Source organism: Mytilus galloprovincialis, chromosome 11, assembly GCF_965363235.1.
Source record: "Mytilus galloprovincialis chromosome 11, xbMytGall1.hap1.1, whole genome shotgun sequence".
NCBI classification, from domain to species: domain Eukaryota; kingdom Metazoa; phylum Mollusca; class Bivalvia; order Mytilida; family Mytilidae; genus Mytilus; species Mytilus galloprovincialis.
The window spans coordinates 14,644,499-14,666,837 of NC_134848.1; the positions used below are offsets into that span (position 1 = coordinate 14,644,499).

The 22,339-nt window shown below is 33.5% G+C and overlaps 1 protein-coding gene across 1 annotated transcript; it reads left to right on the plus strand.

Annotated features, from left to right (window-relative positions):
• Positions 1-4,223: 4,223 nt before the first annotated feature.
• LOC143051698 (uncharacterized) lies at positions 4,224-21,689 on the plus strand. Its single transcript, XM_076224610.1, has 2 exons — positions 4,224-4,307; positions 20,688-21,689. The coding sequence occupies exons 1-2, from the start codon at positions 4,305-4,307 to the stop codon at positions 21,660-21,662; spliced, it is 978 nt and encodes a 325-aa protein (XP_076080725.1). The 5' UTR covers positions 4,224-4,304; the 3' UTR covers positions 21,663-21,689.
• Positions 21,690-22,339: the final 650 nt, after the last annotated feature.

Below are 22,339 nucleotides of genomic sequence, written 5' to 3' on the forward strand. Positions count from 1 at the left end.
GACGGCGAGAACACAGAAGAGACAAAAGCCAAACTACGAACAGTGGCACTTAACATTGACAGAACAGGCAGATTTAATACTACTGTTCCTCAATCCCAATCTTAACCAGCGCATACCAACTTTTTTTGTTTTCCATTTTTCCAGACTCATTAAAAATTGCCCAAGTGGCACCTGTTCACAAAAAAAACAGTGTTCTTGAAAAAGGTAATTATAGACCAGTTAGTGTTTACCTGCTATATCTAAAAAAAATTGAAACAGCCATAGAAAATCAACTTACTAAATACTTTGATGATATTTTCGACCATTTTCTTGCGGCTTTTCGAGCTGGTTATGGCTGCCAGTCAACATTCCTCAAAATTTTGGAAGATTGGAAAAAGGCACTAGATAACAATAAATATTTAGCGGCTATATTAATGGACCTTAGTAAAAGCCTTTGACTGTCTCCCACATGATTTACATCTTTTGAAATTGGAAAAATATTGCCTTAGTCCATCTGCTCTGGAGTTACTCAAAAGCTATCTGACTGCAAGAAAACAGTGTGTAAAAATAGGCCAGAGTATCAGTCAAATGCAAGATATATATAAAGGTGTTCCTCAGGGATCTATACTAGGCCCTGTATTATTTAATGTTTTCATAAATGATATTTTTCTCTTTGTCAAACACTGTGATTTATACAACTATGCTGATGATAACATCCTCTCAAAAACAGGTACTACTTTTGAATCAGTTATTAAACCCTTAGAGTAAGATAGTAATTCCCTAATCTCATGGTTCTCTTTCAACAAAATGCAGGCAAACCCAGAAAAATTCCAGGCAATTTCCATAGGTAAATAAAAAAACACACACTCAAAATATTATTTTCAACCTAAATGGATTCAACATAAAATTTGACGACGAAGTGAAACTTCTCGGTGTAAGAATAGACTTTAAACTGGATTTCAACACTCACATCTCAAATATTTGCAAAAAAGCTGAACGACAACTAAACGTTCTAAAAAGAATTGTCACTCATCTCACCAGACTTTCAAAACTTACAATATACCACTCATTTATCATGTCAAACCTCAGCTACTGTCCTCTTACATGGCACTTCTGCAGTGAACAAAACACAAAGAAAATAGAAAAATTACAAGAAAGAGCACTCGGATTTATTTATGACGACTACACAAATTCTTACAATACACTTCTTGAACAGTCTAAGCTACCAGCACTAAAAATCAGAAGATTGAGAACCATGGCATTAGAGACATATAAAATAATTAATAAATCAAGTCCAGAATTCCTACATAATTTAGTAAATATTAAAGAAAATTCATATAACTTCAGGTATAAAGGCAAAGCAGATATACCACGGCCAAAAACAACAAGGGATGGTAAGAAAAGCTTTAGTTATGAGGCAGCAAAACTCTGGAACTACTTGCCAAATGAGGCAAGGAGCTTATCAATTTTGGCCAGTTCAAAAATTTTATCTCCGCCTGGTGTTTTTCAGAAAAAATGTACATGCAGTTCTTGTAAATAATGTACTTACTTGCTGCCCCATAACCTGATCTCGAAGCCTGCTGTTTTTTTTATGTTTTATCTCTTTGCAGTTATTTTTATTTTTTATTTAGCCATTTATTTCTTTTGCTTGTGCATTACCTTTGCTATAGCTGCATGCAGTCTTTTGTTTGTGCTTATAGTTTTCTAAAGTTTCTTACAATTTTTTTTTATTTATTTTTTTTTAAATCTATATATGAAATGATGAAATCTTATTATATATTTCAAATTTGAGATCAATCCTTTGAGAAATGAAAAAGTTATTAGCATTTTTTATTTGGTCCTGTCATTCGGTCCAGTCATTAGTGTAACCCCCAGTTTATCCAAATCTCGCATATTCTCGCATGAATTTTAATTAAACGCTTGACCCACTCAGAATTCTAGGTCGCGAATAAGCTTTCCCTGAACTACTGTATTCCGAACCTAAATATTGACGCCACTTTGTCTCGTTTTTGGACATAAATCACAGGCTCGACAAAAATACAAACAGCATATCGAATCTTGAGCAGATAGTGAATTGCTTTAAATATAAGAAAAGTACGTAGAATTCATAGTAGATTCAGACTTTTACAAAAGATTCGAATAAATATATTAAATGATCTATTTGAGTAAATTTAGTCCCATAAACTATCGCCCAATATCATTGACTTGCATCTGCTGCAAACTATTAGAACATGTTGTAGCTAGTAGCATAATGAAACATCTGGAAAAAAATAAAATTCTATATGACTTACAACACGGTTTTCGATCCTCCCGCTCCTGTGAAACTCAACTTATATCATTTATTCAAGATCTTGCAAATTCAAATAATAAAAACATCCAAATAGACATCATAATAATGGATATTGCAAAAGCATTCGATAAAATTTCACACCACCACCGCATGTATAAAATTGGTTTCTACGGTATAAATTGTAATGCATATCATTGGATTCAAGATTTCTTAACAAACAGAACACAAACAGTAGTCCTTGAAGGTGAAACATCAAATAAAATTCCTGTAACATCTGGGATACCTCAAGGTACAGTGCTTGGTCCAATTTTATTTTTAATCTTTATTAATGATTTGGCAGAATATATTGAACACAGTACATTAAGATTGTTTGCATATGAGAGCATTATTTATAGGGAAATTAAAAAACCAGATGACACACTTAAATTACAGTCTGACTTAGAAGCGGCCGGCAGGTGGGAGCAGGACTGGCTCATGCATTTTCACCCTGATAAGTGCAACATTCTCAGTGTAACTCAAAAACGGAAACCTTTAGACTTCACTTATAAATTACACAATCACTCTCTAGAAAAAGTCGACTCTACAAAAGATTTAGGCCTAACTCTTCAATCAAATTTAAAATGGGACAAACATATCGATAACATGACATCAAAAGCAAACCAGTCCCTTGGATTTATTCGTAGAAACCTAAAAATAGCATCACCGAAAGTTAAAGCTCACGCATATAAAGCTCTTGTGCGACCAAATTAGAGTACTGCACAACAATTTGGGACCCACATCAAAAACAGCAAATTTCACAAATCGAAAAAGTTCAAAGAAGAGCAGCACGCTTCTCATGCAACCACTTCCATAACACCAGCTCAGTTACTGAAATGATGACAGATCTAAATTGGTAGCCACTCGAAATTAGGCGCTTACGATACAGACTTGTTTTCTTTTACAAAATTATACATGAAATTGTTGCAGTCCCTACACATAACCTTTTGATCCCACTAGACAATAGAACCAGACATAGCAATCCAACTCATTTAGGCAAATACAAACATCCAAAGACAGTTATAAATATTCATTTTATCCACGAACTGTTATAAATTGGAATCATCTGCCACAACAAATAGTATCATGCAGTACAGTACAGGGATTCAAGATTATGATCTCAGAATCTGCTCTCATCCCCATATTCTATCCCTAACTATTCTGTTATCAAATGTATATAGTTTTATCACAATTCATTTTTTTCAAATGTAAATACGTTATGTTGATTTTTTGATTTTGTTATTTTTGTTGCTAAAGTGTAAATTATAAATTTCATAGTCGACGCCCGGCGAATAATCTTCAATAATTGAAGGATCGCTAGGAACCTAAGGGAGCTACCATTTGATTTTTATGGGGGGGTGGGGGGGGGGGGGGGGGGCTAGGATGAAATTTGAAAAAATAGGCAGGACAGGAGTTTTGAGTAAAAAAAAAGGCAGGATGAGACACTTGCAAAAAAAAAGTCATACCCCATAAAAATCAAATGGTAGCTCCCTAAAGAAGAAGAAGAAGTCCCTTTTTATTCAAAATTACAATCCATTGAAAAAAGAAGCACAAGGCTGATGTGCTTTTGACCAGTTTTTCTATGTCGATTATTTGTTTTATTTTCAAAATTCAAGTGTACGCCCGGGCGTTTTGACGTAAACGTAGTTACGCGCATGCGGCGACTTTGTTCAAGGTTGGTCGAGTAATTCTAAATAATAATAAATAATAAGCTCGAGAAATAAGCTTTATAAGTTTAGTCTGAGTCGGAATAGTATTTCAGGACATAACTTAAGCTATGATGATCTTTTAACAAACGATTGAACAAGCAGCGCTACTATGTATTGTAACACCATAACCAAATCCCTACATACACAATTTAATGGTTCGCCTGGCATAGGCGGAACTTACAGGTAAGGTAGGTAAGGGGACATGTAAAAAGAAAGATAACGTTGGTTTCTTTCCCTCGACTTATAATTCTCCCTGTAAAGAAAAATGTGAGTGAACATGAGCTGTGAACATGGTAAATATAAAGAAAACAATGATTTATCTTATATTTTACAAACTTGAGTGAACAATACATGGGTAGACTTGATGATGTTTATACAATGTAGACTTAAGAATCTTGTATTGACTATTCACGTGCACAGACTTACATTTGAACTGGTCTGTTGTGTTATGACGTAGATAATCATGCCGTCTTCTGAGGGTATTTTTATATTTAGATTTTTTTAGTTCCCTCATTGTCCATGGCGTCATAATTATTTGGACTAGTTATGACGGAGACATATGATACATATTGACATAATCAAATCGTCCACTAAAGTCAAAATATAGGACACTTCATAAATATCTATACCATGTATACTTTGCCTATATTTTTCGGTCTATTTTTCAACCTATAACGAATAAAAGTCCTAAACTTTTCCGGAAATACCAATTTTTATTTTATTTTCATGAATTGGGAATTTATATTTCACAAATACTGTTTTGGGCTGCTGGTCGATTTTAGGGCCGCCAAGCGGCTCTAAACTATATAGTGGAATCATCCCTGCATATATATATGTTCCAGACCGTATGGGTATTTGGACCGTATGCGTACTTTTTCAAAATACGCAAACGGTCGGACCGTACGCGTACGGTCTGACAAATATTAAGAAGTTGGTCAAGTTTATTAGATACAAATGTATATGGCAGATTAACATAACTTATATCTGAAATTAATATAAAAAGTTCAATAGTAATTGAAATAAAAACTTTTCATATTATGACTATTTAAAAAAATCACGCTTATTTAATCTGTTAATCTCCTGTATTTAGCATGTCAGTAATTCATTAATAGCAACCTAGTATGCTCATTGAAATTGAAATTATCGGAAGTAAACATAGAGTGGGAGAACAATAGTTTAAGAATATTTAGGACCTTTACAAAAAATTGCATATATATGCAAAGGAACATGCATGAACAGCACACGTTAATGTAAAAAAAATATGACGTTTTTTGTGGAAACCAGTGTCACCTTGAGTAACAAAATAGAATTACCGGATAAACAAATATTTAGTTTCAATTGTTCGCTTATCTTTATCCATCTAACTGTAATTATAACAATTTGTATAACGAAAAATAAAGATTTGCATAAATGTTTGTTTGAATTTAACCCATATGATCCCAAAACATGTATGGTCAGCTGGACCGTACGCGTATACTCATACGGTTCGACCGTACTCGTATGGTCCGACCGTACGAGTATACGTATACGGTCCGGACCGTACGCGTACGGTCCAAATACTCGTATGGTCTGGAACATATATACATGTATGTATTTTATATGTTTCTAGTTACGATTTAAAATTTATAAGACCATCAGTTTTATGTTTATTTACTATACATAAGCAGTCAGGGGACTTACTGAAATAAGTGATTTTTAAATCACTTATTTGAGTAGCAAATTCGAGGTTTTGTCACAAATTGGGATTTTGTAGTTTTTTCTAAATTTTAAACACATATATGTTTAAATAATATCTTGTAATTAGTAAAATGAAAAAATATGAATTTTTTGCTTCTTTTAAACTTGTAGCAAGGTTTATTTCTTTGATGCTATCATTTAGCTGAAAATTCTATTTTAGTTGAAAAAATGCTATAATAATGGCTTTACATAATGAATTGATACTTTCTTAAAAGATTTTTCACAGCAGTGGGAGTATTTTTCCTGTGAAGTTCAAGGTTTCATCTTTCAGATTATGTAATAAAATTCTACTGGTCGCGATACGATACAAATTTCACTGTTCGGGGGTGTTGAAATTAGTGGGGGTTATTAAAAGAATGATACTTAAAGAAGTGATTTTTGGGAAGGAAATTGAGGTCTGATACTTAAACAAGTGATTTTTATGTCATTATCCTAGATTCAGTACAAGGTCATCACCTGAAATGACCTGGTCATCCTAGACAACACAGATGGCCCGAGAACACAGTTATTTCGTAGTGCATTTCTTTTAGACAATAAATTCAAATTAAAAAAATCGCACCTGCTCTTTCTCAAAAAGATTTTTACAGTGTAGTGTACTACCAGTGAGACAAATAATATCAAAATTATAGAAACTTCTACCAGCTCTAACTCAAAATATTGACAATTCTGTGTTAAGGGGGTGTAAAATTCAGTTTGACAGCTTCAGACGTGCTAAAATTTGACCTTTTAGAACTGGACCAATTTACTTCTTAACATAAAGATTCAGCACCCAATTTTTTTTTTACATGTAATTACATCCCCCTACTTGATATTTCATGCATTTAATATCAAGAAATAAATTGGGAAAGTGTATCAAATAAGACATGCAAGTTATACACTGTTTACACTAGGGACTATATTCGTAGACAACGAAAACCAAAGGACGATAACTGTGTCCTTGGACCTAATAGGACAGAAAGACTTGACCAATCTTTATAAAACTTTGCATAACCTAAGCTTAGGCAATTGTGAGATAGGTTGCCAAGTTTCATGGCCATATGACATATATTAGAGACACTAGGGTCATTCTAATATAGACATTTGAATGTTTATTTTTGACGTGTAAATCAAATATCTTCAACTGTCAAGATTTTGGCCTTAAAATTTTAAATTTTGCAAAAATTTGCTTTTTAAATGCTCTTGAATATCAAATATTAAGTATTAAAAGCATCTGAACACTCTTTTATTTATCAGATGTATTGTAATTATTCCAAAGTTAAATTTATATAAGCCTATGCCTGAAAATAGAGATTTTCCAATTTAGGGACGCCTTATATAAATATGCATTTTTCTCAGCCAATTTGAAGATTTTGAAGTTTTTTATGCCTAATTTATTCTTTCATATATATAAAATGTACTTTAAATGTATAGAAAAGTGTCAAAAAGCATACCACATGAGTATAAAATGGTCTTGGGCCATGTAGTACTGAGAATTATTTAGAGTCGATTTAGGCGGTAGCCCATATTGACATATAAAAATGCACACAGAAGCTATTAGAAATGAAAATGTGTAACTTTTTGCTCATTTCTATGCTAAGGCGTTATGATACAAGAAGTCTAATTGCAAAAGGACTCTTGCATTTAATTTTTTTAGAAACAATATGGTCTGATGGCCAGTTTTTTCACTTTTCAATGGAAAACTTGCATTTAGTTTTAGCCTTAATAGGCATAAAGTTGGACCACTTACTATCATACAGAGAAAAAAAATGGTAGCCTATGAAAGGAGTAAGGTGTACTGAGTATAATAAAGTGCTTTTTTTACAGATTTAGTGAAATATTTGTGATGGACTACAGATTTGATGTACAAAGCTCTTCCAGGGGTTCAAATTAGCGGTGGTCCGAGGTCCGCGACCTTCCACTTTTGCAGGCGGACTTTCATTTTGGTTACTAGCTACGACCGACGGACCTTCGATTTCAAAGAAAATAAAAATTTTACTATGCCGACTATCTTTATATAAAAATTTCAAATAAACGATTTCAAAATTTATTTTCATCTTTATTATTCATGACAGCGAAACTTTAATTGTATACTCAGGTATGAATCTAACAATATTAAAAAAGAGACACAGGGGCGGATGCAGGAATTTTCGAAAGGGGGGGTGCTAACCCAGGGCAAAGGGGGGGGTGCAAAACATATGTCCCGATACAAATGCATTGATCGGCAAAAATAAAGGGGGCCCGGAACCCCCCCCCTGGATCCGCCACTGAGACACATAGCCCTTTATATTATAGTAAAACCCAAACATTGAAGCGAGATAATGGTATGATTAGTAATTAATTACCAATTGTTAAGACCACAAACCCACCCACAGTGACACCCTCCCCAATACAAAAAAACAGATTATTTGAATTCATAATATACAAGACAATTATATCTGTTATTGAACATATTATACAACAGTGACACTGACGATGAAACAAGCCAACCTAACACCAAAAGCACAGTAATGTTGTATCTTACGGAGTTATAAAATATTTTAAGTAAAAGTAGGACCTTGAATTTGGGTTGTGGACCTTTCAGTTTGGAGTGTCAAAGGTCCTGGACCTTCCAGTATCAAATGTTAATTTGAACCCCTGCTCTTCACATTTTACATACATCTATTAGGCCGTTTAACCATGGCCGTGAATACAAATATCTGCACTTTTTTTCTGTGATAATCTACTTTTCTCTATATCCAGAGTTCACAAATGGTTAATTAAATTTGATTTAATCATAGAAACACAAATATCAGGAACAAAAAAGCTGTCAGATAGAAAGTCAGCATGCCTCTTAGCCATAAAATGTAAACTGCTTTAAAATGCTTATTATAGCCGTAGAATGCCAAAATGGCACATTTTAACAGAATTTCTGTAAACCAAAGATGTAAATCCTTTACTTTGATTGAGTTTGACAAACTGAAACCAGCAAATCATTCAGGAAAGTTGCCAAAGTACAGAATCTAGATTTCAGGAATCCATCTCTTATAATAGGACAGAAAGACTTGACCAATCTTTATAAAACTTTGCATAACCTAAGCTTAGGCAATTGTGAGATAGGTTGCCAAGTTTCATGGCCATATGACATATATTAGAGACACTAGGGTCATTCTAATATAGACATTTGAATGTTTATTTTTGACGTGTAAATCAAATATCTTCAACTGTCAAGATTTTGGCCTTAAAATTTTAAATTTTGCAAAAATTTGCTTTTTAAATGCTCTTGAATATCAAATATTAAGTATTAAAAGCATCTGAACACTCTTTTATTTATCAGATGTATTGTAATTATTCCAAAGTTAAATTTATATAAGCCTATGCCTGAAAATAGAGATTTTCCAATTTAGGGACGCCTTATATAAATATGCATTTTTCTCAGCCAATTTGAAGATTTTGAAGTTTTTTATGCCTAATTTATTCTTTCATATATATAAAATGTACTTTAAATGTATAGAAAAGTGTCAAAAAGCATACCACATGAGTATAAAATGGTCTTGGGCCATGTAGTACTGAGAATTATTTAGAGTCGATTTAGGCGGTAGCCCATATTGACATATAAAAATGCACACAGAAGCTATTAGAAATGAAAATGTGTAACTTTTTGCTCATTTCTATGCTAAGGCGTTATGATACAAGAAGTCTAATTGCAAAAGGACTCTTGCATTTAATTTTTTTAGAAACAATATGGTCTGATGGCCAGTTTTTTCACTTTTCAATGGAAAACTTGCATTTAGTTTTAGCCTTAATAGGCATAAAGTTGGACCACTTACTATCATACAGAGAAAAAAAATGGTAGCCTATGAAAGGAGTAAGGTGTACTGAGTATAATAAAGTGCTTTTTTTACAGATTTAGTGAAATATTTGTGATGGACTACAGATTTGATGTACAAAGCTCTTCCAGGGGTTCAAATTAGCGGTGGTCCGAGGTCCGCGACCTTCCACTTTTGCAGGCGGACTTTCATTTTGGTTACTAGCTACGACCGACGGACCTTCGATTTGAAAGAAAATAAAAATTTTACTATGCCGACTATCTTTATATAAAAATTTCAAATAAACGATTTCAAAATTTATTTTCATCTTTATTATTCATGACAGCGAAACTTTAATTGTATACTCAGGTATGAATCTAACAATATTAAAAAAGAGACACAGGGGCGGATGCAGGAATTTTCGAAAGGGGGGGTGCTAACCCAGGGCAAAGGGGGGGTGCAAAACATATGTCCCGATACAAATGCATTGATCGGCAAAAATAAAGGGGGCCCGGAACCCCCCCCCCTGGATCCGCCACTGAGACACATAGCCCTTTATATTATAGTAAAACCCAAACATTGAAGCGAGATAATGGTATGATTAGTAATTAATTACCAATTGTTAAGACCACAAACCCACCCACAGTGACACCCTCCCCAATACAAAAAAACAGATTATTTGAATTCATAATATACAAGACAATTATATCTGTTATTGAACATATTATACAACAGTGACACTGACGATGAAACAAGCCAACCTAACACCAAAAGCACAGTAATGTTGTATCTTACGGAGTTATAAAATATTTTAAGTAAAAGTAGGACCTTGAATTTGGGTTGTGGACCTTTCAGTTTGGAGTGTCAAAGGTCCTGGACCTTCCAGTATCAAATGTTAATTTGAACCCCTGCTCTTCACATTTTACATACATCTATTAGGCCGTTTAACCATGGCCGTGAATACAAATATCTGCACTTTTTTTCTGTGATAATCTACTTTTCTCTACATGTATATCCAGAGTTCACAAATGGTTAATTAAATTTGATTTAATCATAGAAACACAAATATCAGGAACAAAAAAGCTGTCAGATAGAAAGTCAGCATGCCTCTTAGCCATAAAATGTAAACTGCTTTAAAATGCTTATTATAGCCGTAGAATGCCAAAATGGCACATTTTAACAGAATTTCTGTAAACCAAAGATGTAAATCCTTTACTTTGATTGAGTTTGACAAACTGAAACCAGCAAATCATTCAGGAAAGTTGCCAAAGTACAGAATCTAGATTTCAGGAATCCATCTCTTATAATAGGACAGAAAGACTTGACCAATCTTTATAAAACTTTGCATAACCTAAGCTTAGGCAATTGTGAGATAGGTTGCCAAGTTTCATGGCCATATGACATATATTAGAGACACTAGGGTCATTCTAATATAGACATTTGAATGTTTATTTTTGACGTGTAAATCAAATATCTTCAACTGTCAAGATTTTGGCCTTAAAATTTTAAATTTTGCAAAAATTTGCTTTTTAAATGCTCTTGAATATCAAATATTAAGTATTAAAAGCATCTGAACACTCTTTTATTTATCAGATGTATTGTAATTATTCCAAAGTTAAATTTATATAAGCCTATGCCTGAAAATAGAGATTTTCCAATTTAGGGACGCCTTATATAAATATGCATTTTTCTCAGCCAATTTGAAGATTTTGAAGTTTTTTATGCCTAATTTATTCTTTCATATATATAAAATGTACTTTAAATGTATAGAAAAGTGTCAAAAAGCATACCACATGAGTATAAAATGGTCTTGGGCCATGTAGTACTGAGAATTATTTAGAGTCGATTTAGGCGGTAGCCCATATTGACATATAAAAATGCACACAGAAGCTATTAGAAATGAAAATGTGTAACTTTTTGCTCATTTCTATGCTAAGGCGTTATGATACAAGAAGTCTAATTGCAAAAGGACTCTTGCATTTAATTTTTTTAGAAACAATATGGTCTGATGGCCAGTTTTTTCACTTTTCAATGGAAAACTTGCATTTAGTTTTAGCCTTAATAGGCATAAAGTTGGACCACTTACTATCATACAGAGAAAAAAAATGGTAGCCTATGAAAGGAGTAAGGTGTACTGAGTATAATAAAGTGCTTTTTTTACAGATTTAGTGAAATATTTGTGATGGACTACAGATTTGATGTACAAAGCTCTTCCAGGGGTTCAAATTAGCGGTGGTCCGAGGTCCGCGACCTTCCACTTTTGCAGGCGGACTTTCATTTTGGTTACTAGCTACGACCGACGGACCTTCGATTTGAAAGAAAATAAAAATTTTACTATGCCGACTATCTTTATATAAAAATTTCAAATAAACGATTTCAAAATTTATTTTCATCTTTATTATTCATGACAGCGAAACTTTAATTGTATACTCAGGTATGAATCTAACAATATTAAAAAAGAGACACAGGGGCGGATGCAGGAATTTTCGAAAGGGGGGGTGCTAACCCAGGGCAAAGGGGGGGTGCAAAACATATGTCCCGATACAAATGCATTGATCGGCAAAAATAAAGGGGGCCCGGAACCCCCCCCCCTGGATCCGCCACTGAGACACATAGCCCTTTATATTATAGTAAAACCCAAACATTGAAGCGAGATAATGGTATGATTAGTAATTAATTACCAATTGTTAAGACCACAAACCCACCCACAGTGACACCCTCCCCAATACAAAAAAACAGATTATTTGAATTCATAATATACAAGACAATTATATCTGTTATTGAACATATTATACAACAGTGACACTGACGATGAAACAAGCCAACCTAACACCAAAAGCACAGTAATGTTGTATCTTACGGAGTTATAAAATATTTTAAGTAAAAGTAGGACCTTGAATTTGGGTTGTGGACCTTTCAGTTTGGAGTGTCAAAGGTCCTGGACCTTCCAGTATCAAATGTTAATTTGAACCCCTGCTCTTCACATTTTACATACATCTATTAGGCCGTTTAACCATGGCCGTGAATACAAATATCTGCACTTTTTTTCTGTGATAATCTACTTTTCTCTACATGTATATCCAGAGTTCACAAATGGTTAATTAAATTTGATTTAATCATAGAAACACAAATATCAGGAACAAAAAAGCTGTCAGATAGAAAGTCAGCATGCCTCTTAGCCATAAAATGTAAACTGCTTTAAAATGCTTATTATAGCCGTAGAATGCCAAAATGGCACATTTTAACAGAATTTCTGTAAACCAAAGATGTAAATCCTTTACTTTGATTGAGTTTGACAAACTGAAACCAGCAAATCATTCAGGAAAGTTGCCAAAGTACAGAATCTAGATTTCAGGAATCCATCTCTTAGGCCCGAGAACACAGTTATTTCGTAGTGCATTTCTTTTAGACAATAAATTCAAATTAAAAAAATCGCACCTGCTCTTTCTCAAAAAGATTTTTACAGTGTAGTGTACTACCAGTGAGACAAATAATATCAAAATTATAGAAACTTCTACCAGCTCTAACTCAAAATATTGACAATTCTGTGTTAAGGGGGTGTAAAATTCAGTTTGACAGCTTCAGACGTGCTAAAATTTGACCTTTTAGAACTGGACCAATTTACTTCTTAACATAAAGATTCAGCACCCAATTTTTTTTTTACATGTAATTACATCCCCCTACTTGATATTTCATGCATTTAATATCAAGAAATAAATTGGGAAAGTGTATCAAATAAGACATGCAAGTTATACACTGTTTACACTAGGGACTATATTCGTAGACAACGAAAACCAAAGGACGATAACTGTGTCCTTGGACCTAATAGGACAGAAAGACTTGACCAATCTTTATAAAACTTTGCATAACCTAAGCTTAGGCAATTGTGAGATAGGTTGCCAAGTTTCATGGCCATATGACATATATTAGAGACACTAGGGTCATTCTAATATAGACATTTGAATGTTTATTTTTGACGTGTAAATCAAATATCTTCAACTGTCAAGATTTTGGCCTTAAAATTTTAAATTTTGCAAAAATTTGCTTTTTAAATGCTCTTGAATATCAAATATTAAGTATTAAAAGCATCTGAACACTCTTTTATTTATCAGATGTATTGTAATTATTCCAAAGTTAAATTTATATAAGCCTATGCCTGAAAATAGAGATTTTCCAATTTAGGGACGCCTTATATAAATATGCATTTTTCTCAGCCAATTTGAAGATTTTGAAGTTTTTTATGCCTAATTTATTCTTTCATATATATAAAATGTACTTTAAATGTATAGAAAAGTGTCAAAAAGCATACCACATGAGTATAAAATGGTCTTGGGCCATGTAGTACTGAGAATTATTTAGAGTCGATTTAGGTGGTAGCCCATATTGACATATAAAAATGCACACAGAAGCTATTAGAAATGAAAATGTGTAACTTTTTGCTCATTTCTATGCTAAGGCGTTATGATACAAGAAGTCTAATTGCAAAAGGACTCTTGCATTTAATTTTTTTAGAAACAATATGGTCTGATGGCCAGTTTTTTCACTTTTCAATGGAAAACTTGCATTTAGTTTTAGCCTTAATAGGCATAAAGTTGGACCACTTACTATCATACAGAGAAAAAAAATGGTAGCCTATGAAAGGAGTAAGGTGTACTGAGTATAATAAAGTGCTTTTTTTACAGATTTAGTGAAATATTTGTGATGGACTACAGATTTGATGTACAAAGCTCTTCCAGGGGTTCAAATTAGCGGTGGTCCGAGGTCCGCGACCTTCCACTTTTGCAGGCGGACTTTCATTTTGGTTACTAGCTACGACCGACGGACCTTCGATTTGAAAGAAAATAAAAATTTTACTATGCCGACTATCTTTATATAAAAATTTCAAATAAACGATTTCAAAATTTATTTTCATCTTTATTATTCATGACAGCGAAACTTTAATTGTATACTCAGGTATGAATCTAACAATATTAAAAAAGAGACACAGGGGCGGATGCAGGAATTTTCGAAAGGGGGGGTGCTAACCCAGGGCAAAGGGGGGGTGCAAAACATATGTCCCGATACAAATGCATTGATCGGCAAAAATAAAGGGGGCCCGGAACCCCCCCCCCCCCCCCCTGGATCCGCCACTGAGACACATAGCCCTTTATATTATAGTAAAACCCAAACATTGAAGCGAGATAATGGTATGATTAGTAATTAATTACCAATTGTTAAGACCACAAACCCACCCACAGTGACACCCTCCCCAATACAAAAAAACAGATTATTTGAATTCATAATATACAAGACAATTATATCTGTTATTGAACATATTATACAACAGTGACACTGACGATGAAACAAGCCAACCTAACACCAAAAGCACAGTAATGTTGTATCTTACGGAGTTATAAAATATTTTAAGTAAAAGTAGGACCTTGAATTTGGGTTGTGGACCTTTCAGTTTGGAGTGTCAAAGGTCCTGGACCTTCCAGTATCAAATGTTAATTTGAACCCCTGCTCTTCACATTTTACATACATCTATTAGGCCGTTTAACCATGGCCGTGAATACAAATATCTGCACTTTTTTTCTGTGATAATCTACTTTTCTCTACATGTATATCCAGAGTTCACAAATGGTTAATTAAATTTGATTTAATCATAGAAACACAAATATCAGGAACAAAAAAGCTGTCAGATAGAAAGTCAGCATGCCTCTTAGCCATAAAATGTAAACTGCTTTAAAATGCTTATTATAGCCGTAGAATGCCAAAATGGCACATTTTAACAGAATTTCTGTAAACCAAAGATGTAAATCCTTTACTTTGATTGAGTTTGACAAACTGAAACCAGCAAATCATTCAGGAAAGTTGCCAAAGTACAGAATCTAGATTTCAGGAATCCATCTCTTAGGCCCGAGAACACAGTTATTTCGTAGTGCATTTCTTTTAGACAATAAATTCAAATTAAAAAAATCGCACCTGCTCTTTCTCAAAAAGATTTTTACAGTGTAGTGTACTACCAGTGAGACAAATAATATCAAAATTATAGAAACTTCTACCAGCTCTAACTCAAAATATTGACAATTCTGTGTTAAGGGGGTGTAAAATTCAGTTTGACAGCTTCAGACGTGCTAAAATTTGACCTTTTAGAACTGGACCAATTTACTTCTTAACATAAAGATTCAGCACCCAATTTTTTTTTTACATGTAATTACATCCCCCTACTTGATATTTCATGCATTTAATATCAAGAAATAAATTGGGAAAGTGTATCAAATAAGACATGCAAGTTATACACTGTTTACACTAGGGACTATATTCGTAGACAACGAAAACCAAAGGACGATAACTGTGTCCTTGGACCTAATAGGACAGAAAGACTTGACCAATCTTTATAAAACTTTGCATAACCTAAGCTTAGGCAATTGTGAGATAGGTTGCCAAGTTTCATGGCCATATGACATATATTAGAGACACTAGGGTCATTCTAATATAGACATTTGAATGTTTATTTTTGACGTGTAAATCAAATATCTTCAACTGTCAAGATTTTGGCCTTAAAATTTTAAATTTTGCAAAAATTTGCTTTTTAAATGCTCTTGAATATCAAATATTAAGTATTAAAAGCATCTGAACACTCTTTTATTTATCAGATGTATTGTAATTATTCCAAAGTTAAATTTATATAAGCCTATGCCTGAAAATAGAGATTTTCCAATTTAGGGACGCCTTATATAAATATGCATTTTTCTCAGCCAATTTGAAGATTTTGAAGTTTTTTATGCCTAATTTATTCTTTCATATATATAAAATGTACTTTAAATGTATAGAAAAGTGTCAAAAAGCATACCACATGAGTATAAAATGGTCTTGGGCCATGTAGTACTGAGAATTATTTAGAGTCGATTTAGGCGGTAGCCCATATTGACATATAAAAATGCACACAGAAGCTATTAGAAATGAAAATGTGTAACTTTTTGCTCATTTCTATGCTAAGGCGTTATGATACAAGAAGTCTAATTGCAAAAGGACTCTTGCATTTAATTTTTTTAGAAACAATATGGTCTGATGGCCAGTTTTTTCACTTTTCAATGGAAAACTTGCATTTAGTTTTAGCCTTAATAGGCATAAAGTTGGACCACTTACTATCATACAGAGAAAAAAAATGGTAGCCTATGAAAGGAGTAAGGTGTACTGAGTATAATAAAGTGCTTTTTTTACAGATTTAGTGAAATATTTGTGATGGACTACAGATTTGATGTACAAAGCTCTTCCAGGGGTTCAAATTAGCGGTGGTCCGAGGTCCGCGACCTTCCACTTTTGCAGGCGGACTTTCATTTTGGTTACTAGCTACGACCGACGGACCTTCGATTTGAAAGAAAATAAAAATTTTACTATGCCGACTATCTTTATATAAAAATTTCAAATAAACGATTTCAAAATTTATTTTCATCTTTATTATTCATGACAGCGAAACTTTAATTGTATACTCAGGTATGAATCTAACAATATTAAAAAAGAGACACAGGGGCGGATGCAGGAATTTTCGAAAGGGGGGGTGCTAACCCAGGGCAAAGGGGGGGTGCAAAACATATGTCCCGATACAAATGCATTGATCGGCAAAAATAAAGGGGGCCCGGAACCCCCCCCCCCCCCCCCCCTGGATCCGCCACTGAGACACATAGCCCTTTATATTATAGTAAAACCCAAACATTGAAGCGAGATAATGGTATGATTAGTAATTAATTACCAATTGTTAAGACCACAAACCCACCCACAGTGACACCCTCCCCAATACAAAAAAACAGATTATTTGAATTCATAATATACAAGACAATTATATCTGTTATTGAACATATTATACAACAGTGACACTGACGATGAAACAAGCCAACCTAACACCAAAAGCACAGTAATGTTGTATCTTACGGAGTTATAAAATATTTTAAGTAAAAGTAGGACCTTGAATTTGGGTTGTGGACCTTTCAGTTTGGAGTGTCAAAGGTCCTGGACCTTCCAGTATCAAATGTTAATTTGAACCCCTGCTCTTCACATTTTACATACATCTATTAGGCCGTTTAACCATGGCCGTGAATACAAATATCTGCACTTTTTTTCTGTGATAATCTACTTTTCTCTACATGTATATCCAGAGTTCACAAATGGTTAATTAAATTTGATTTAATCATAGAAACACAAATATCAGGAACAAAAAAGCTGTCAGATAGAAAGTCAGCATGCCTCTTAGCCATAAAATGTAAACTGCTTTAAAATGCTTATTATAGCCGTAGAATGCCAAAATGGCACATTTTAACAGAATTTCTGTAAACCAAAGATGTAAATCCTTTACTTTGATTGAGTTTGACAAACTGAAACCAGCAAATCATTCAGGAAAGTTGCCAAAGTACAGAATCTAGATTTCAGGAATCCATCTCTTAGGCCCGAGAACACAGTTATTTCGTAGTGCATTTCTTTTAGACAATAAATTCAAATTAAAAAAATCGCACCTGCTCTTTCTCAAAAAGATTTTTACAGTGTAGTGTACTACCAGTGAGACAAATAATATCAAAATTATAGAAACTTCTACCAGCTCTAACTCAAAATATTGACAATTCTGTGTTAAGGGGGTGTAAAATTCAGTTTGACAGCTTCAGACGTGCTAAAATTTGACCTTTTAGAACTGGACCAATTTACTTCTTAACATAAAGATTCAGCACCCAATTTTTTTTTTACATGTAATTACATCCCCTTACTTGATATTTCATGCATTTAATATCAAGAAATAAATTGGGAAAGTGTATCAAATAAGACATGCAAGTTATACACTGTTTACACTAGGGACTATATTCGTAGACAACGAAAACCAAAGGACGATAACTGTGTCCTTGGACCTAATAGGACAGAAAGACTTGACCAATCTTTATAAAACTTTGCATAACCTAAGCTTAGGCAATTGTGAGATAGGTTGCCAAGTTTCATGGCCATATGACATATATTAGAGACACTAGGGTCATTCTAATATAGACATTTGAATGTTTATTTTTGACGTGTAAATCAAATATCTTCAACTGTCAAGATTTTGGCCTTAAAATTTTAAATTTTGCAAAAATTTGCTTTTTAAATGCTCTTGAATATCAAATATTAAGTATTAAAAGCATCTGAACACTCTTTTATTTATCAGATGTATTGTAATTATTCCAAAGTTAAATTTATATAAGCCTATGCCTGAAAATAGAGATTTTCCAATTTAGGGACGCCTTATATAAATATGCATTTTTCTCAGCCAATTTGAAGATTTTGAAGTTTTTTATGCCTAATTTATTCTTTCATATATATAAAATGTACTTTAAATGTATAGAAAAGTGTCAAAAAGCATACCACATGAGTATAAAATGGTCTTGGGCCATGTAGTACTGAGAATTATTTAGAGTCGATTTAGGCGGTAGCCCATATTGACATATAAAAATGCACACAGAAGCTATTAGAAATGAAAATGTGTAACTTTTTGCTCATTTCTATGCTAAGGCGTTATGATACAAGAAGTCTAATTGCAAAAGGACTCTTGCATTTAATTTTTTTAGAAACAATATGGTCTGATGGCCAGTTTTTTCACTTTTCAATGGAAAACTTGCATTTAGTTTTAGCCTTAATAGGCATAAAGTTGGACCACTTACTATCATACAGAGAAAAAAAATGGTAGCCTATGAAAGGAGTAAGGTGTACTGAGTATAATAAAGTGCTTTTTTTACAGATTTAGTGAAATATTTGTGATGGACTACAGATTTGATGTACAAAGCTCTTGAGTCTTCACATTTTACATACATCTATTAGGCCGTTTAACCATGGCCGTGAATACAAATATCTGCACTTTTTTTCTGTGATAATCTACTTTTCTCTATATCCAGAGTTCACAAATGGTTAATTAAATTTGATTTAATCATAGAAACACAAATATCAGGAACAAAAAAGCTGTCAGATAGAAAGTCAGCATGCCTCTTAGCCATAAAATGTAAACTGCTTTAAAATGCTTATTATAGCCGTAGAATGCCAAAATGGCACATTTTAACAGAATTTCTGTAAACCAAAGATGTAAATCCTTTACTTTGATTGAGTTTGACAAACTGAAACCAGCAAATCATTCAGGAAAGTTGCCAAAGTACAGAATCTAGATTTCAGGAATCCATCTCTTAGGCCCGAGAACACAGTTATTTCGTAGTGCATTTCTTTTAGACAATAAATTCAAATTAAAAAAATCGCACCTGCTCTTTCTCAAAAAGATTTTTACAGTGTAGTGTACTACCAGTGAGACAAATAATATCAAAATTATAGAAACTTCTACCAGCTCTAACTCAAAATATTGACAATTCTGTGTTAAGGGGGTGTAAAATTCAGTTTGACAGCTTCAGACGTGCTAAAATTTGACCTTTTAGAACTGGACCAATTTACTTCTTAACATAAAGATTCAGCACCCAATTTTTTTTTTACATGTAATTACATCCCCCTACTTGATATTTCATGCATTTAATATCAAGAAATAAATTGGGAAAGTGTATCAAATAAGACATGCAAGTTATACACTGTTTACACTAGGGACTATATTCGTAGACAACGAAAACCAAAGGACGATAACTGTGTCCTTGGACCAGATGTTGGTTCTGATAAGTTAAGATACATAATTAGTCCCTGGATCATTAGTACTCTATATTTAAAGCTACAATAAAATTAAATCACTTCTAGTGATTTATTTGTACTACTTAAATAGATGATTATTAAAGAAAGACAACTCTAACTTCCAACCTTTATAGAAATAGTGTTACTTGAATCAGTGATTTAGAAAATCACTTGTTTAGGTAAGTCCCCTGACTGATAAGAATATGTGACAACTCTCCATCCAAGTTGCAATGCACAAAAAGAGTTTGATCTAGATTTTAGGTCGAAGAAGTCCTAATAATTGATAATTATAATTACATGTATGACTTCTGGCTATTTTATTTTTTTCTGACTGTAAATTGCAGAAAGGTATCAAAAGGTTTATATAAAATTGAGAATGGAAATGGGGAATGTGTCAAAGACACAACAACCCAACCATAGAACAAACAACATCAGAAGGTCACCAAAAGATCTTCAATGCGTCTTTATTATATATGTCATGTATGTACTTATTATATATTTGTTTGTTCCTTCCAGAGTTGTATAAGAACGCACATACTGGAGATAAACATCAATAAGATGTTAGAGGGAGTCGAGGATTTAGACACACTCAACCCTACTCCACAGAGACACATAAACACACAGGCTGGTAAAACACTTCATAAATGTGATGTGTGTGCTATAGAATTTTCTCAAGGTAGTCACTTAAAGAGACACGTGAGAACACATACAAGTGATAAACCCATGGACTGTGATGTATGTGGTAAAGAGTTCAGTCAGCTTAGTTATTTACAAAGACACAAACGGACACATAATGGTAAACAACCTCATAACTGTGATATATGTGGTAAACAATTTAGTCAGCGTGGTAATTTACGGAGACACATGACAATACATACAGGTGACAAACCTTATGCCTGTGATGTATGTGGTAAAGGGTTTAGTGAGCAAGGCACTTTACGGATACACTCGAGAATACACACAGGTTATAAACCTCATAACTGTGATGTGTGTTGGAAACGATTTACTCTGCTTGGAACTTTACAAAGACACATGAGAATACATACAGGTGATAAACCATATGAATGTGATATATGTGGTAAAGGGTCTAGTCGGCTTAATGATTTACAGGCACACATGAGAACACATACAGGTGATAAACCTCATGACTGTGATGTATGTGGTAAACGGTTTAGTCTGCTTGGAACTTTAAAGAGACACATGATAACACATACACAGGATACAGGTGAAAAACTTCATGGCTGTGATGTATGTGGTAAACGGTTTAGTCAGCCTCGTTATTTACAAATTCACATGAGAACACATACAAGTGAAAAACCTTTTGACTGTGATGTGTGTGGTAAAGATTTCAGACGACTTGGTCATTTACAGGCGCACATGAGAACACATACAGGTGATAAACCTCATGACTGTGATGTATGTTGTAAACGGTTTAGTCAGCTTGGAAATTTAAAGAGACACATGAGAACACATACACAGGATACAGGTTAAATACTTATTGGCATGAGAACATATACATGTTATTAAGCGTTTGGCCCTGTTATTGGCATTATTTGTGCTTTTATAATAAAAATTATCTTGATGAATGTGGTGTATTTGTTAAAGGGTTTCGCTAGCTTAGTTATTCAAAGAAACACATAAGGACACATGATTGTGATGTATGTTGCATATGGTTTAGTCATCTTCATGATCTTAGTAATGTAAGGAGACATTTGAAAATGCATACAGGTACAACACATGTACACGCGAAACATATAAATCTCACATTTGTAATGTTTGTGGTAAAGGATTTAACAAGCTTAGTAAGGCCACGGTTTTTTAATTTGTTGGTTTACGGATTTTCCCCATGAAAAAGTCGGGTCGGTCGGTCGGGAAAAAAAAAAGAAAAAAAATCATCTTTGAAGACAAAAAAATATGCAAAATCAATATATATTTCACCTTTCTAGCAATATGTTTGTTATGCTATTTTATCATCATTTCTAAAATTTTAGTTCGATGAAATATTATTGCTCAGCTGTTATAAACTACGCATGACATTGTCTAGTAATTTATAGTAAAAAAAAGGGGATGCACGGACAAAGACGAAATTAAATCATCATTTCAGAAACAAGAAAAATAGATTCGCGTAGCTCTTAATCAATTCCAGAAAACTTGGTAAATAATGATCT